Here is a 17,260-nt window from a genome sequence, read left to right on the forward strand (position 1 = left end):
TGATCAAAGCAGCTGTTCCCGCTGGCAGCTGAGAAGATTCCTTTCTCTTCTACAGGAAAACCTTTCATCTCTGAGCTTCAGCTCACGGGAGGAAAGTTTTCCAGCTGATGTACGATGAGATGACAATTGTCAGCATCCAGAAACTCACCACACGTTTCAGATTCTTGTTTTTATGGCTTTTCAATTTTGAAATGTATTTTTGTCTACATATAATTATCTAATATTTCCAACTTGTCTTACCAAAGGAGAAGCTGAGGTTTTTGTGCTCTTCACATTTTAGATTTTCTGTTCCAGTCATCCTTTAGATGTCTGCTACTGAAGTAAATGATCCTAAACCTCGGGTTTTCAGAGGAAAATATTATGATGAAGTTGGCTTTTCCAGCTTTGATAATTACAGCTTTTATGGCATTATGTGTTGCATGGAGCAAGGAGACACGTGATGCAGAGATCACTGCATTTTATCATTCTGTAATAGTCATCATGTCTCCTCTCCCTGTGTAAAGTCGATAATATGAGCGCATAGCAATGTGCTGCTTAAGGACCTGCATGTGCAGACAATGTAAGGGACCAGGAAAGCAGCGCAGTCTAACTAATGTTTGGGTTTGTGAGTCATGCACCTCACAGGCGGAATATTTGCATTTGGTGTCAACATGCATCCAAACCTTAAAAACCTCAAGGTGTTCTACAGAAATCCAAATGGAAACAGGCTTGTGTAACCTGGTTCCAGATGTGTCAGTCACCACTTTTTATTTCTGTTCATATTTTCTTCCTATTTAAATTAGTCTGTGTGTTGATGGATGTTCCATCATGTTTAGGCTATTCAGTAAAAACATGTTCAAGTTGTATATGCACAGAAAAGATTCAATTTCACTGGTAAAGTAGTATAGCATTTATAAAGCATTTCTGAACACTTAGAATATGCAATGCACTATTTTGAGATAGCAACAGCCCCCATCCTTAAAAGGGCATAGATAGCATCCATAGCTATGCTGGAATTTAAAACTACAGACACAGAAACTAGGATAAGAAAGAGGGCTTAGTAGAATAAGTGATCTGTGTTGGGACCTTTGAATGTATTAAAACATAATGGTTCACATAAAAATAAGTGAAATGTGATGCTTTTAGATCGTCGTGCCATACTTCTGTATGTAACAGGATGGAGGTGACAACCTGTTTGCTTGCAATGGTCGGTGGCATCATGTTTACAGACTGTTCTGTTTTTGTGAACGTGATATCGTAGTCTATCATAGTCAAGTCTTTGCTTCATCAGTCAGGCAGCTATGAGAACATAAGTGAAGTTTATTTGCGTTGTGCATCATAACATGGTGTTAAACTGTTAAAAGTATGTTGACACATCAGCTAGATTACCATTTAATTCAAACAGATTGGCCAGCCAAGAGCAAAGTGAAGAACATAAAATTTCAAACATTTCATCCAAGTTTGTGTCCATACACAACAAAACTTACTAAAAGCTGCAGAAACCATGTTTTATACCGTCAGTGCTGATGTTGGAATGTTAAAACATTAGAATGTGGTTACACAGGTTGGTGGTTGAAGTATAGACATAGAGTGAGGGTTAACTTAACTGTTTGACAAAGAGGTTGTCAAGTATTGAAATACAAATGTACAATAAAAATTCTGGAGGGTTGTCACACATCACAGCTCACTTGCCTGAGTGTTCTCCATACATACACGTAGACCTAGTGATCTAAACTCTGAAGTAAACCTCCCCCCCTCCTCTCATCGATGAAGACATGTAAAAGCCATATAGGAAAACCCCCATTAATCTTCTGCATCAAACATGAATCTGGTTTCACTGCACTGTCCACACTCACTTCAAGAATATAAATATAAAAGGAGGAAATAAGTATGTCAAACATCTTCTGTCCCTCTGTCTGTAGCAGCTGGAGAGCTAACTCTCCAGTCGCTTAAACTTGATGCTTCCTTTTAATCTTTAACACAAAAAGCTCAAAGGATGTGTCACATGTGTGAGCTCACACCACTCACGCTCCATCTCATGTCTTGAGATTTTATGAAAGAAGGCGTTGGAAGAAATGGAGCTGAGAAATGGAACATGGAGGTGCTGAGGCTGTAAAAAATAATGTGCTGGGCTTGTGGTCTCACTTCATAGAATTCTTTCCATGTCTTTATTAGCATTTCCAATTTACTGTGTATGGTGCAGGAATTCTTTCCATTTTAGACAGTTGAACATTTCACTGAAGGAGACAGATGTGTTTGATTTTGATGTCTGAAGGATTTCTGTCACCGTCATGCCAGTTTAAGGTGGGCCAGGTGACAGTGCAGAACAACTTAGCAGACCTAAAACCATGTTTAGAAGCAAAGGAGAAAATACTACTTGGAGCTTGTAAGGATTCAGTCCAAGAATATGACAGGACTGGAGGCTGCTTTTTCTTAAGACAAATTACATCAGCAGGAACTCTGTGAAAGTTAACTTCAGCCTGTACATTAGATGTGAACATGAGAGCCTTTTTTTTCTATGAATTTCTTGTTTGCTTTCAATAACAAACAGGATCAGTAAGGGGGCTTTACACAAAATTACAAATCATGGATTTTCACAAGTGTCTCTGGTGTGTGGTGTAGTTCCCGTCACTTGGTTTTCTGAGGTTTTAAGACCACACTTGAGGAGGAGCGTACACAGGAGAAGGCTGACGGTGAGACCTTTTTGGGGTCAATGTAGTTATTATCTAGCCTCAAGGCCACCAGAGTGGCATCCCCACTGTTGTCCGGGTCACAAATGCTTTCATCAGCGATACTCCTGGAATATACAAAAATCAAAATGTTAAAGCTATAATGCCAATAAAAGTGGATTAAATTCTTGTTCTAAACATAAGCCTGGGATTTTCATAATGTAATAACTTGTTTTTAGACTTTGGCGTTTAATTTTTATTTAGAGTATGTAGTGTCATGTTTATTTTTACCCTGCTACATATGTGAAAATTATCATCTGGAAATACTCGGAGCCTGATTGTCATTTCCCTCCTGAAGAAGGAGCATATCTCAGTGTTTAGATTGAAGTATTACTTTTCTATAAAACAAGCTGCCATAACCTGGACTGTATGAGCTGAGTATGGACCTGGGACTGCGTAATGAGGTGATTCAGGGTGACTCCCAGGTGGAAACATGAATCAACTTGTTTTTGTTTCTTGTCGTCAGGACAACGCTCCAGCCAATAAACTTTTAGTTGAATATTGTCTGGCAAGATAAAAATAAATCACTAGTCTGGTCAGGTGCTGGTTTGCTCTGGGATCACTGAGAGTCTTGAAAAAATCTTTACAGCACTGTCTTTAATCCCCTGTTTTTTTTTTCATTAGACTATTATTGTCACTTAAATTGGCAATTTATCAATTAGCACATACCAACAGTTGACCCTGTCGGTCATTTCTTGATGTCTTTTTATCCTTTTTGATAGCCTTGGATTTATATCCTGTGTCATTTTTTATAGTCATGAACATAGAACATAAAACATGTTAGATATAATTGAATGAAAGATTAATTAACTATATACCTGATATTGTTGTTGTTGAGTCTGAGAAAGTGTAAGTTGGTCATTTCGTTGATGCCAGATGGCACAGTGATCAGTTGGTTGTGATCCAAACACAGCTCCACCATGGAGTGGTACGAGCCGAAGAATGACTCCGGCTCAATTCCCTCCCCATCCAGCTTGTTGTAGGACAGGTAGAGGTACTCTATACCAGGGTCCATGTGGGCAAATACATAACCTGTGATGGTGTATGAATACATAGTATTACATTTCACTAGTTACTGCAGATAAATCACATTGACTTTGAATCAATTATGTGGTCTCTGTGTTTTGATGGCTTTCGTATCCATCGTGATACAGCATGTGTCATGTCGTTAGCTAATTACCTGGTATCCTCTCAATGTGGTTTCCTACCAGCACTAAGTAGACCAGAGATTTTGGCAGGTAGGACGGAACAAGGTACAGGCTGTTATGTGAAAGATCGATGGACTCCAAATTCCTACAGAGGAGGAAGTAGACGTGCAAAATAAGAATGTCATAATGAACATTATGATTGAAGTTGGCTGTGAGTAAATTACTGTGGGTGTCTGACCTGTGGTTGATCCAGGCCATGGGGGCAATCCTGCTCTCATCTAGTCTGTTGTGTCTTAGAGAAACAACGTTCAGATTTCTGGTCTGATTGAAAACAGTCTCTGAGATTTCCTCGATCATGTTGTTTTCCAGATGCAGCTCCTGAAAGAAAGATTCACATAAATTCATGTTTAGTATCATCCAGGTCAGAATAGAGAGCGTTTTGAGATGCAGGAGGATTGAATGTCACTGTATGACAAAGATGGTGTTAATGGTTGTGTTAACTGGCTGTTTTGTGCACAGAAATCTTGGCAGAAGGTCTGTGGTTTGCTGGGATTGTTTAAGGTAATAAACACATAATCCACTCCAAAACTGAGTTCACTGTTTTCAAAGGTGCAAGTGTCCCAGTAAAACTGGAATTCTAGCGCTAACGAGCAAAGAAAAAACTGTAATTATAGTCCACGTTCTCGTTCTCATTCTCAACAAATTCAAAAAAACGTGTGAGGTTTTGGATTTGCAGTGTGTGTGTTCAAAACTTCTGCAGTGTCATAAAATGAAAGTAGGTTTTAAGGTGGATTTAGAGCAGCAACATACTGCTGGAGTTCTGCATTGTTTGCGGTTAACCAGAAGCCATAATTACAAGTTGGGTGGACTGGTTTCCCACAGGTAGAAACAGAGTTTAGAGCCAAAAAGAAATACAAATTCTGTGTCAGCAAACCTGAATTCAGAATGCATAACGCTGCTCAGACGGCCTCTGATAAAGTCATTTTATTTAATAAATGTCATGGGTGAGATTATAGAATAAACATTTATTGAGGTTTTTTTGCAATTGCTGTCCATTGTTTTTGTCAACTAATGTGTAAAGAGTGTATTGAGCTGCTCAGATTCTGCCTCCAGATTCAACTTTAGTACTGTCTTTATAAGGATATGTTCGCTTCAGTTTTATCAACTCACCAGGAAACAAACTCACTATCACAGAATTGTTCTCACTGAGTTATTTAAATTTATCAGATTAAGATTATAATTTGTGGAATTGGTGGAATTGACTTTTTAACTGAACAGAGAACCTTCACTGTGACTTGGAATTTTCTAAATATAGTGAAAAGTTTGGTTATGTGAGGTATCCCAGTGTGAGGAATGAGCAGTGATGGTCATGTCATTAGATATTCATACCAGCAGTGACCTCGGAAGGCCCTGTGGTATAGTACGAAAGTGGTTTCTTCCCAGTCTGAGGTAGGAGAGCTGGATTAGTGGGGTGAAGGCCAGAGGATCTGTGTTCCCCTCACTCAGCAGATTTCCTTCCAACTCCAGTATCACCAGGCTGCTCAGACCTAAAAAGATAAAACATAGATAAACATCACCATACATCCACTGGAAATATTCTGCAGTTAAAATTGACTGAACCTTAGGAAAAACTACGAGTTCACTAATCAGAGCAGACATAAGGGAAAGATGCACACTGATGTTTTTTTTTTCTTCTTCTTTTTGCATGGAAAGGGTGTGAACTGTATTTTCACAGGAGGGCCAACAAAGTTATGAGTCAGTAAAAGTACATGTGGTTCCATTGCATCATTTCATTGCATCACACAGGTTTCTTTGATGGTTACTGATGAGTATAGCGTGTTAAATTTAAAACATAACTACAGATGCTTTTACAGTACCTTGAAAGCTGTTTTCATCGAGCCTCCTCAGTCTGTTCTCACTGATTTTCAGCTCCTGCAGGGTGGCGGGAAGGTCAGAGGGCACAGTTTCTAGAAGGTTCCCATCCAGGTACAGGCGCCTTAGCATCTGCAGACCCTGTCACACACAAACACACAAGTACAGGTACTTTAAATGAAACACTGATTATTTTCATAGAGGTGACAAACATTAGTTCCCAAAATATTTGCTGTTTATAGTAATAATTCATCTTTTGATTACATCATTACATCAATCAACCTAGCTATTTTGTTTGACACCTATAAGGCATCGTAATATAGTTGAAAATTATCATTGCTAGAAATCTAGAATTTCTTGGTTTCTTACTGAAGACATCTTTTATTCCGAAGGGGTGCAGAGGTTTAGTTAGTTGTCAGTAAGTCTTACCTTGAAGGCTTTAGGGTCAATGCCAGCAGAGGTGAGTTTGTTTTTCTTCAAGTTGATCCACTCCAGGTTTGGGATGCCATTAAAGGCTTCTGCAGGGATGCTGCTGATGTTGTTGCCTGCAGGTCAGAACAGTTTCAGAGACTTGTAGAGACTTGTCTTCAGTATGGTCATCTCTGTGTCTCACTCACCTTCCAGACTGAGAGATTTCAGCTCAGGGATGGTCAGAGGAGGGAAGTATGTGAGTTTGGCATTCTCACATGTCAATGTGACATCAGAGATGTCACAGCCTGGAGGGAGTCCGGCTCTGTTCACTGCCTCTTCCTCCTCCCTGTTCTCCTCAACCTCTTCTGTTTCTACTTCGTTCAGCTCATCCTCTGTCTCGGCAGGAGGTCTTGGGATTGGAGACGGGAGGAGGTCTGGTTCTTCAGGCTCTTCTTGTTTTTTGGGGGGCATCTGAAACACATCTCCTCTCAGCCACACCTCCTCCTCCTCCTCTTCCTCCTCTCCCTCCTCCTGCCGTTCCTCTTCCTCTTTCTCAACCAAAACCAGGAATTCTTCTCTCAGCCTCTCCTCCTGCTTTCTCCTCTCCTCCTCTAACTTCCTTTCCTGCTCTCTTGCTTCTCTCTCTGCGGCTTCTTTCTGCCGTCTATCTTCCTCTATCTCCTGTCTCCTCTTCTCCTCTTCCTCAATCTGCCTCCTCCACTCTTCCTCCTCTTTCTCCACCTGCAGTCTCAGTGCCTCTTCTTCCTTCCTCCTCTTTGCTTCCACTATCTTTCTCTGCCTCTCCTCCTGCTCCTTCCTTTCCTTCCTTCTCTTTTTCCTAGCCTCATCCTTCTTTCTCAGGCGTTCCTCCTCCTCACGGTGCTCCTCTTCCTCCCTCCAGAGGATCCGCTGGATCTCCTCCTGAGTCAGTGGGGTCACGACATCATTGGGGTCACTGGGTACTGGGGAGTCACCAGAAAGGTCAAGGCTGAGGTCTGGGTCTGAGGGGTGGGGTTGTATAGTGGTGTAGGGCAGCAAAGGAAAGAAAGAAGGGACAGATGGGAAGAAAATGGGGAAAAGAAACAGGAGAGTAGAGACAGAGAGAGCAGCAAGACGTGTGGAAGAGAATAAAGAAAACTACAGGGAAGGTGAATAAACAGTGAGAACAGACAGACAGGACAATGGACAGACAGACAGAGACAGCTCTGTGTTAGTGCTGAAGACAGACAAACACCTACATTTGTCCACACAAGACCAGCTTGTTGACGCTAAAAAGCAGACTATTCTAGACCAAAGCCCACTAACTTCTATAACCACAGTCAGGTGAAGCATTTTTGTAGATGTTTGTTCATCTGGTAGTATTTTTGTTTATTTTTTATTTATTTATGACTTTGAAGGAATTTGGTTAAATGTACTCCACTCTGTCTTTAAATTTTAAGCTGAATGTAATTGTAGTTAATGTAATTGTAGTTAAACCCAGAACCCGATCCATGTATGTGCTGATACATCAACCTGTCTTGGATGTATCAATGTCTGTGGTGCACATTAGCCAATATTTTTATCGACCATAATCACATAGTTAGTTCTGCTTTTACCTAAAACCCAATGAATTTAAGCTTTTAACCAACACTTTTTCTTCTGACTATAAAAAATCTTTTAGTTGCATGTATTGTTTCCCTTTATTCTAAACTTCATATGCGTATATGTATACAGACAGATGTTTTATGGTAACTGCTGTCAGGTTGTATCCCCTAGATACAGTCATAAGTCAGTGTGTTCATACATGCATATAGTGACTATACAGTGTGTGAAAGTAAAACAGCTGCAGTTTTAACAGCTGAGTGTTTGTTACACACTCAGCTGTTCATCATTGCAAAGATGACAGTATAGTTAATGCAGTCCGGGACCAACATGTGGTATCTTCCAACATTTATATTAAATCTTTCACAACATGTGTGTTGACAGATCCAAAATGTGCAGAACACATTTTTAAAGCCATGATGGAAATAGGACATGCAGAGGCCTCAGAGGTGGAATTTGTTCTTTTTTTAACTGAAAAGTGAATAATTTTATCCTGTTTGAGCTATAGCAACAATGAGTTCTTATGAAGTTACATGAAATCTGTCAACCATTGACCCAGACTCTCAGAAACATTTCTCAGCTCTGTTGCCTCTGGATGTTGCATCATGGCAGTGTCACATGTTGTGTTTCTACCTGGCTCCATGCAGATGGGGCAGCACTCCCCAGCAGGGGTGAAAGGGAACAGGCAGTGCACCATGGGACAGGTGATCTCGTCACAAACCACCTGCCCTCTGGCACACAGACAAGTCACACAGGGCTTTGGAGACCAGACAGCCTGGTCAAACAGGGTCAGGCCCTGGTACACACACTGGCCCTGCTTACCTGAAACAACATGCACACACACACACACACACCCACACACACACACACACACACACATTAGAATCACTTCAATTATGTTATGAATTGTTATAGTGACTCCACAGAACGTGAAGTAAGGAAAAGACATAGTCATAGTTTTCTGGTTTTCATGGCACACATCAGTGGGTGGAAGGTATAAGCAGCATTTTGTCATCATAGTTGATGTGTTAGGAAGAGGAAAAATGGGCAAACCGAAGGATTTGATTGACATTGACAAGGGCCATATGGTGATGGACTAAAGCATCTCCAAAATGCAGTGTTTGTGGGCTGTTCCTTGTCTGCAGTGATCGGTTTTAATTTTTGCCCTGATCATTACGTGACACAGTACCCTCTGTCTATGTGCCTAAAAGCAGGAGCAAGTAATTCAGAAGGAATCGGTATTCCCTACTTTGACTTGTAGAAGCTTGTGTTTCATCCACGTTCATTGTGTTTCTGACCCTCACACACAGTCACGTCCCAATTCCAAGTTCCACCAACTAAGCTCTGATGGACCTGGTTTGTTTAGGACTGCTGCAGCAATTGCTCTGAGTGTCTAGTCAAACTTAAAGCCTGTACTTTACCATAAGAAGCAGACAAAGCAGTGATTTGTAGCATTTCCACTCCTCCCTCTGCATTAACTTCACCTTTCAATAGCAGACTTTGAACAAGACACGGCTGTGACTGGCAGTGAGTCAGTAGGAAAGACTGTAAACCACTATGATACACAGCAGGAAAAAAGCCCTTTGTGTCTCTTTTCTTTGTGTGCTGTCTGTCATCTATCCTTTTTAATGGTATGCTCTTTGTTACGTCTATAGGAACACAGGTAGTTAAGAGGCTCAGTCTATTTCTCTTAAATACTGTCTCTATTATCTCTGTTCTTTGACTGTGAGCAGTGAGACTGTCACCCTGTCATCTCTGCTGGGGCACACATACTTTAGAGCTTTTCTTTTTCTCTTTAAAATATCGCCTCGCTGTCACAGAATCTCTTTATTACCCGTTTAATTGCAGGGTTTTTGTCTAAATAACACAGTAACCATCAGACTCTGCTGCAACAGTCCAGAGAGCTTCTATGTGTTTTTACTATCAGTGAAACAATTAGTGGACAACAGTTAAAACTATGACAATTTTGGGAAACACACTAATGATTTTGTCAACTGACAGGTTTTCTACTGTATTATTCAACACCAAACATAGTAAATTAGTTTTTTACCTCTTATCTTGTGTGTAAAGATGAGATAATGTGACATTAAACTTGCTACAAAATTAGCTGTAATAGCGCATAATGTGAAAAATAGAAATGTAAAGCTTTTTTTGCAGCAGACAGTGGTACCAACACACACTTAACCAATCACAGGGCATCGCATTAGGAGTAATGGTGACAAAATCAACTCAAATACAAAAAGGTTTGTTAAAAATAACAATGTAATGTTGTCAGAGCAAAAAAGGGCCTTCACACCGTGAAGCAGCAAAAAGTGCAGCGTGAGTGGAATATCTTTAAACAATGGATGAGGAAAACAGGTTGTTCCTTCTCCTTTTTCTGTGAGGTCCTTCGGTTTTTTCATCTCCAAGAGAAGAAAGTGTTTATAGGGACTTATGTAATGTGCAAAATTTGTAAAGCAAATGTCAGGTATTTTGGAAGGGGCTTTGTTTTTTGTCTTATTACAGAACACTCCCAGTAATGTGTTTTTAATGATTGCAGTCATCTTAAATGGAATATGTTGCACAATAATTGGTTTATTTAAGGTTTTGCTGCCAGACTGTTCTGCAGCCTAATGAAGGAACAAAACAACAATCTACAATCAAATATATGATTGGACAGACCTTTCACTTTGCACAAAAACTTTCCAGTACATGAATGGTCCCACATCTTTGGTTTCTATGAGCTGCGCTTTGGTTAGTCAGGGTAAGCGTTTGCTACATTTGAATCAGGCATCTGAGATTGAACTCTCTCTTCCTCGGTGACAAGGATTCCTGCAGCTCCAAGAGCCACCCCATCTTCTTGTGATTACATAATGCTGATTTTAATGTGCTAAACTGAAGGGCTTCTATGTGGCTTTGAGGTTCCTCTTTATCTTCATCTGCATGGTGGATGTTTCAGGATTAGTTTTCTTATGAGCGGTTTTCCCACAGATGTTTTTCCCTTCTGTTCATTTTAGAATGTAATGATTTGTCATTAAGTTACTGAGCTGTAATAACAGGAAGCCTCATTATGAGAGCAGGATGACGCCTCGTCAAATGAGCTGTTCACTGACTGCACTCCTACATGCAGCTAATTAAAATGTCCTGTTTTTGTTTAGTTTGAATGACTTAAAAACCCTTTTGTAGAGTACAGCTCAAAGTTAATTGCAAAAATGTCCCATTTACTTCTTCTGATATTATTGCCCAAGGTAATAACTAACAGTGTAGTCTAACTGGCCTTGGTCAGGCCTGAGTTAGCGGTCACTCCTACCTGGGATGACGTTGTAGCTTGAGTGTTGTTCCTGGATGTTCTTATAGGACTTTAGGAGCAGAGGATTTCCTTGGTTTTCTATAGGCTCCACTGGATTGCTTGGACCTGGAACCAGTCTGATCTTCAGAGGTTTAGAGCGCCCTGCCCTGGCCCTGCCATGACCTGCAGGACATGATCATGTTTGAATTTTCACCTGCATCTGTTTACGCATTAGTTTGCAGTTGCAAGTTTTTGGATGCTTTGTCCCACTTCCTTTACTGAGACTCAGTTCTGTTCTCATTGTTACGTTTAGCTGAATTCAACAAGTCATTGGCAAACAAAATACATTTTCCTGTTTCCTGGTTATCACTTATATCAAAAAGATGGACCCAGGACGCTGCCCTGTAGGACTCCAGGTCTTGTTGGCTTATCTGCTGCATTCTTGCACAGACTATATGATGACACTTTGATTGCTATACCCAGAAAAATATAAGAACATATTATATTATACTAAATGTAATATTAAACTGAACAGCTCAGCTGATGCTGATACCAGTTTTAAACTTTTAAACATCTATTTCTAGACATGTCCAACTACAACATGAAATCAGACTGCTTTTCTGACTAGGATAAACAAACATCTCAGATCTACATTTCTCTGTTTGGATTGCACAGATAAAACCTTTCAGCTAACTTTATGATAACTGGGATGTCTCTCAGACTTACCCTGTCCGTCCCTCTTCCTCTTCTCTCTGCGATTGTCACCGTCGTGATTGCGATGTTTGTTCCTGGCCTGAGCATCTGGGATAGTCAGAACCACCAGCAGCCACAGACTGGCCCCCACCAGCCACCACCTCATCCCTGCAGAGCAGCACAGACCAGATTCAGGTTTTCAGTAAAAGACCTGCCAGAGTGTTGCTGGCCCTCATATAGCTGCTGGAAGCCTAATGGCCGGTTCCTTTTGTGTGTATGTGTGCGTGTGTGTGTAATGACTAGTCTATACACAGCAGTCCTGTCATTATTAAAGCAGAGATCTGACACTCACACACACACACACACACCTTATAGTTTGTCTTCTGTCTGATTCCCCCTCTGAATGCAGGAGATTGGACCAGTTCTCTGTTTCAGCCTCAATAACAGTAATACAGTAATTTGCTGGGGCTGCTCCCAAGTATACGATGGAAGTTGTTGGTTGTTAAATTATATAAGCTTCTGATTTAATTTACTGCTGACAAGCTCTCGTTCTGTTGCTGTAGCTGACAGATAGATAGATTGATAAGATGGGCCTCAGAATGGTTTGACAGTGTTGTGCATTTTAAAACATGAATGTGACAAGTCTAAACATCTACAACTCAGTAATAAATCAACTATTCTCGTTTGGTTTTCCTGGCAACCATCCGTCCATTCTTTCTAGTTCAAACTTGACATGTGCATTACTAGATATTTATGGAAGTACAGTTTTAAGTTTGCAGTTGTTCAGATGAGTGGTCATAGTCTTTTTAAATCTCTCCTGTTCTGAGACATTATCTACTACTCTTGTCTAAAAAGGAACCTTTGGCTTCGTGTGCATCTCCCAATCTTTCCAAGAACATTAGCACACGCCTTCTCCTGATCCATGATCATCTGCCTGCACTCTGTTTAATCATTCATATTTCTCTGTTGATGAAACAAAATGTAAGTCTGCAGCTCCACAGGCTGGAGGTCTGAACCCAGAGTCATTTCAGCATTAAGAACCTCCTACCTCACCTCAGTACTGACCAATAATAAACCAGAATTCAGTGGCAGACAGAGAGAGAGAGAGAGCAAGAGAGAGGGAGAGATCTATGTGAGCCAAGACAGAGGACAGGAAACAGGAGGGAGGGGACAGAGATGGAAAATATTTAGCAGTTCAGTTTCTGGATGAGCAGGCTCAGATGGAGAAACCTTTAATATGAAAGCAGAGGTTAAAAATAACCAGGAGGCTTTGTGTGTGTAGATTAATGAAACCCAGACACTGTTTAAAGCTTAAGCTTTGTTCAGCTGCTGTCTCAGCACAACTGTGTGCTTTACTTAAGGGAAGTTACTAAAATGACTATTTCAAACAACTTCATGTGTAAAAAGAACTTTGTATGTTTCTCCAACATATTTTCAGTGACAGAAGCTCCAAATTTTCACTTACAGTAAACAACAACAATAAATTGTTCTCTCCTCAGGTTATGGCTTTTTGTTTTGTGTTACCAAAAATATTTAGTTACTTTGACTTACACACGTAACCAAACCATTCAAACAATGTGTGTTTACTGATGCTTGAATTAAATTAGATATTTTTTGCTACATAACTGACAAATAATCCTTTATTTACAAAAGGTGTTTTTCTTCTACAGGGTTAACAGGCAGCTTTAGGGAGCCTTTGTGTTTCCACTTCTTGAACTGTAGAAGTCTTTTTCAAGTGTGACTTTTAACATAAAGCAAATGCAACAAACAGAAAAAGCATTACTAAAGAAACTACTGTAAACTGGTACTAAACTTAAAAATAAAGAAGCCTGATACCGTTTACCCTCCAAACCTCCAATCAGATGACCGATCATGTTCTGCAGCAAATGAAACAGCTGTTTACAAACATCACAGTAAGACGGACAGACAGAGGGGGGAGGGGCTGAGGACAGACAGACATTAACTCTACATTACCAGCAGTTTGAAGGCGGCTGCAAAACGTCAGGCCAAAATTCTTCCACCCTCTTTTCTCCTCCTCTGTTTCTGCAGGAGCTCCAGGAGAGGTGTGTGTGTGTGTCGCTGTTTGATCATATGTGTGTGTCTGTGTCTCGGTGTGTCTTTGAGCGTAGAGGGCTTGTGCAGACCAGAGCGGGCTATTAGAGCGGTGAAGGAAAGCCAGGATTTGTGCAGCAGCTGAGACAAAAAGAGAGAGAGAGAGAGAGAGAGAGAGAGAGAGAGAGAGAAAGCAATAAACAGACAGAGAGAGAGAGAGACATGTCTGACATCTGTCTTCCGGTGAGGACACTGCCAACATGATGCAGGAGATCTGAGAAAGCAGCCTGACAGGAGTTACATATCCACATGTTACAGGACAGAAACATGTCTGAAACAGCAGGAGATAAAACAAGTATGAAGGTTGGATCGGTTCTGTGAATATATACACAGGGGAAGAAGAGGTTAAGTTAAACATGTAGGACAGAGGTCAAAGGTCAAAAAAGACCAAACATCACACCATAGAGTTACTGGAAGGGCTTTGTGTGAAACCTTGACTGTAACTACTGTAGTTATATGGTTTATAACTTCTAAATATGAAGATTTTGCAAAAAAAAAAGCAGATGAAAAGATGTTTAGGATAATTAAGAAATTGTTAACATAGTTTGTCCAGCAGGGGACACACTGGTTCCACTATCACGACTGAGCAGAGTTGAGTGGTATCATCGAAAAGCTGGAGGTCTTTTCAGCTGACCTCACCATAATGATCATAACTAATAATTTATAACTTACCAGTGAGACAAACTAATGCAATGTGCAGCTGCAAACCTCCCTGATTTTGTTGTAAACTCATGGGACATCTGTCCAAATATGGTAGCTGAGGTAGTTTGTTATAGTTTGTTATAGTTTGTCAGTGTGATCACCATGTCCATTTATTATAGTCAGGTTGATAAATATGGGAACAGTGAAGTTTTTTTGCATAATGCCTTTTAACATTTACATTTAACATTTTAACATCCCAACGTTAAATCTTAAATAAAACACCGGCAGATTCAGCAACAGCAAAACACCTGAAAGACCAAGAAGGCTTCAGGATCAAAGTGCAGACTAGTCACAACTCAAGAACAGTTAGACCATAGTAGACTTTGCCTTAAAAGCCTTCCTAGTTGTGGAATAAGATTATTTGGACTCACTAACCAAGAGGAACTTTGAATAATGGCAAAAGAGAAGTATGGAGAAAGAAATGGCTCAAAATCCATCTTAATGCTCAGTTACTGAAGATGAGACTGGGGACAGAAGAAACCACAAACAAAGGCCTGGCAATCTCTTTGTCCACTATTGTTTTTCTCTGCTCAATAATTTAAATGAGTGAACGTTAACTATTAAACTTTCTGCATTCAGAGCTGGTTCAGGACTTAAAAAAAAAGCATTATTAGGACAAGACTCTGCAGGCTCATCATCCTGAATGACTTAATGTCATGTTACAGCCAGTCCTGTCTCCACTTGCCTGAAATTATTCAGCCACACAACAGCTCTTTATTAATGAAAGTCTACAGCAGGTATGAAGAGTCAGAGCGGTTCACAGATGTCTGTGTAAAAATAAAATCATCCATCCATCCATTTTCTCCCACTTATCCGGGGCCGGGTCACAGGGGCAGCAGTCTAAGCAGGGACACCCAGACTTCCTCAACGGACACCTCTTCCAGCTCTTTCGGTAGAATCCCAGCCGAGAGACATAGTCTCTCCACTGCGTCCTGGGTCTTCCCCGGGGTCTCCTCCCAGTGGGACATGCCTGGAACACCTCCCCAGGGAGGTGTCCAGGAGGCATCCGAAACAGATGCCTGAGCCACCTCAGCTGACTCCTCTCGATCATTTGATAATAATAACCACAGGACAATCATGGACTAAATAACTATAAGCAGGACACATATTTCATATTTATTCATGTCACTGGTACTGATCATTGTGTGAATGGACCATACAGTCAGAGAGACAAAAGATGTCAGTCTGGATGGAGGAGGAGTCACTGAAGAACAAACATGAAGCTTTGTTTGTTTTTGATAAACATCTGGGGAGAAACATGGAATCATGCAGCAACCCAGTTCTGATTACAGACAACACACACATGTGCACAGCTGCAGATGTCTTCAGTCTGAGTCACACAGCTACTGCTGCTCCCATCAGTGTACTGGAAGACACTGCCTGTGTGTGTGTCGTTAGATCAGAATCATCATGAATGTCCCTAAATACAAATCCTTTCTCTTAAAATGTTGTTCATAAAGTTCAAAAATGTCCTCTGATGAACAACAAAGTGGAAATTTTTAACAGGAACAGAAGCTGCGTTCATTTGTCAACATTTCATCAATGAGGTCGACGAAACAACCTCACGCTGAAAATATCCACGTCTCTGGTTTCCTCATGACTCCTTATTGCAAATTAATGTGTCTGCACAAACCCCTGTATTTTCTTTGAATGAGGGCCAAAGCTCAGACATTGAACAGATGTGACAGCGCCACCCATAGGCCTACTTTGCTAACAACAAGTTATTGCTGTACTTATATAGAAACCAGGAAACTGTAATGATAAACCAACAGAGGAGGAAATGTTTCTGTACTTGTCATATGATGATAAAGTTTCTCTCCTTCCCTCTCTGCAGGAGAAGTATCCGTCTGTTGTCTCTCTTCCTGGAGGCTGCAGGTCAGAGGTCATGACCCTGAATCACCCTGAGCTTCCTGGGTAAATATTTCCATCCTAATGAAACCCAGCAAAGACACAGGAAGTTGAAATCTGTAACGGTCTGCAACATTTTGTTTTTGATAGCTGCGTCTTTTTTGTTCACTGGACTGTTGAGGTGTCCAGAGAGGGTATCATCACACCAAAGATCCAACTGCTGACAAAGATTCCAGAAAGAGGTAACACACAACACACACACAGGCTAGTTACCTTTAACAACTTAATATGACCATTAGGGACAAAACGGAACAAGAGCCAATCTTAATATGAGAGGACTCTTGATGTTTTTGAGTTCAGGCTCTTCTGATGTTTTAATGTTTCCAGGAACAACTTTAATTTGCTACAAATATATGGAACACATTATTTTCTTTCATGGTAAAAGATCGAAGATCAACATAAATTCATACATGTCTGCAGAGTTGTGTTCAGCAGAATATTGATCCTGACCAGATGTTTTTGCTTGTGTTTATTGTTCTTTGATATGCTGCTACTACAACCTAATTTCCCCATGGGGATTAAAGTAAATCTTAATCTAATCTCTTAATTAATTAATGATAGTGTTCTCTTGTCTCACTGCAGCTCTGCAGCAGTTCCCCTCTCAGGCTGTAGTCGGTGCTGCAGAATCTTTTCAGAGCTTGCTGAGGATTCTGGGACCTGAGGCTGCCATGGAGTCAATCATCAGGGCAGTCAGCCTTTCACAGGACACTTAACTGACAACTATTGTGTAAACACATATTCAGAGAACAGCTTTTGATTTTTACTGGCACAATCTTGAGATTAGCAGCAGAAATTCTTTTTTATTCTCTGTATTTTTTCATGGAATCAAAATGAAGACACAGACAGCACACCGTGGG

The 17,260-nt window shown here is 40.6% G+C and overlaps 2 protein-coding genes across 5 annotated transcripts in view; one reads left to right on the forward strand and one right to left on the reverse strand.

Annotated features, from left to right (window-relative positions):
- Positions 1-17,254, forward strand: part of cenpp (centromere protein P) — a 63,312-nt gene extending 46,058 nt beyond the window's left edge. For all 3 annotated transcript variants that reach the window (XM_028407288.1, XM_028407289.1, XM_028407290.1), the window contains 3 exons: positions 16,330-16,409; positions 16,494-16,585; positions 16,986-17,254. In XM_028407288.1, the coding sequence (XP_028263089.1) occupies positions 16,330-16,409; positions 16,494-16,585; positions 16,986-17,116 (303 nt within the window). In that variant the 3' untranslated portion in view covers positions 17,117-17,254. The remainder of the gene's footprint in view (positions 1-16,329; positions 16,410-16,493; positions 16,586-16,985) is intronic.
- ecm2 (extracellular matrix protein 2, female organ and adipocyte specific) lies at positions 1,362-13,860 on the reverse strand. Of its 2 annotated transcripts, XM_028407282.1 has the most exons (12): positions 13,656-13,860; positions 11,715-11,849; positions 11,010-11,171; positions 8,354-8,542; positions 6,346-7,140; positions 6,158-6,273; positions 5,734-5,869; positions 5,246-5,403; positions 4,095-4,234; positions 3,889-4,001; positions 3,527-3,740; positions 1,362-2,776 (listed from the first exon to the last, which is right to left on the reverse strand). In XM_028407282.1, the coding sequence occupies exons 2-12, from the start codon at positions 11,845-11,847 to the stop codon at positions 2,608-2,610; spliced, it is 2,325 nt and encodes a 774-aa protein (XP_028263083.1). In that variant the 5' UTR covers positions 11,848-11,849; positions 13,656-13,860; the 3' UTR covers positions 1,362-2,607. The 2 variants fall into 2 exon arrangements, with proteins under 2 accessions (XP_028263083.1, XP_028263084.1); XM_028407283.1 differs by lacking the exon at positions 8,354-8,542 and having other exon boundaries at positions 6,346-7,101.
- Positions 17,255-17,260: the final 6 nt, after the last annotated feature.

Source organism: Parambassis ranga, chromosome 5 (genome assembly GCF_900634625.1).
Source record: "Parambassis ranga chromosome 5, fParRan2.1, whole genome shotgun sequence".
In the NCBI taxonomy this organism is placed as follows: Eukaryota; Metazoa; Chordata; class Actinopteri; family Ambassidae; genus Parambassis; species Parambassis ranga.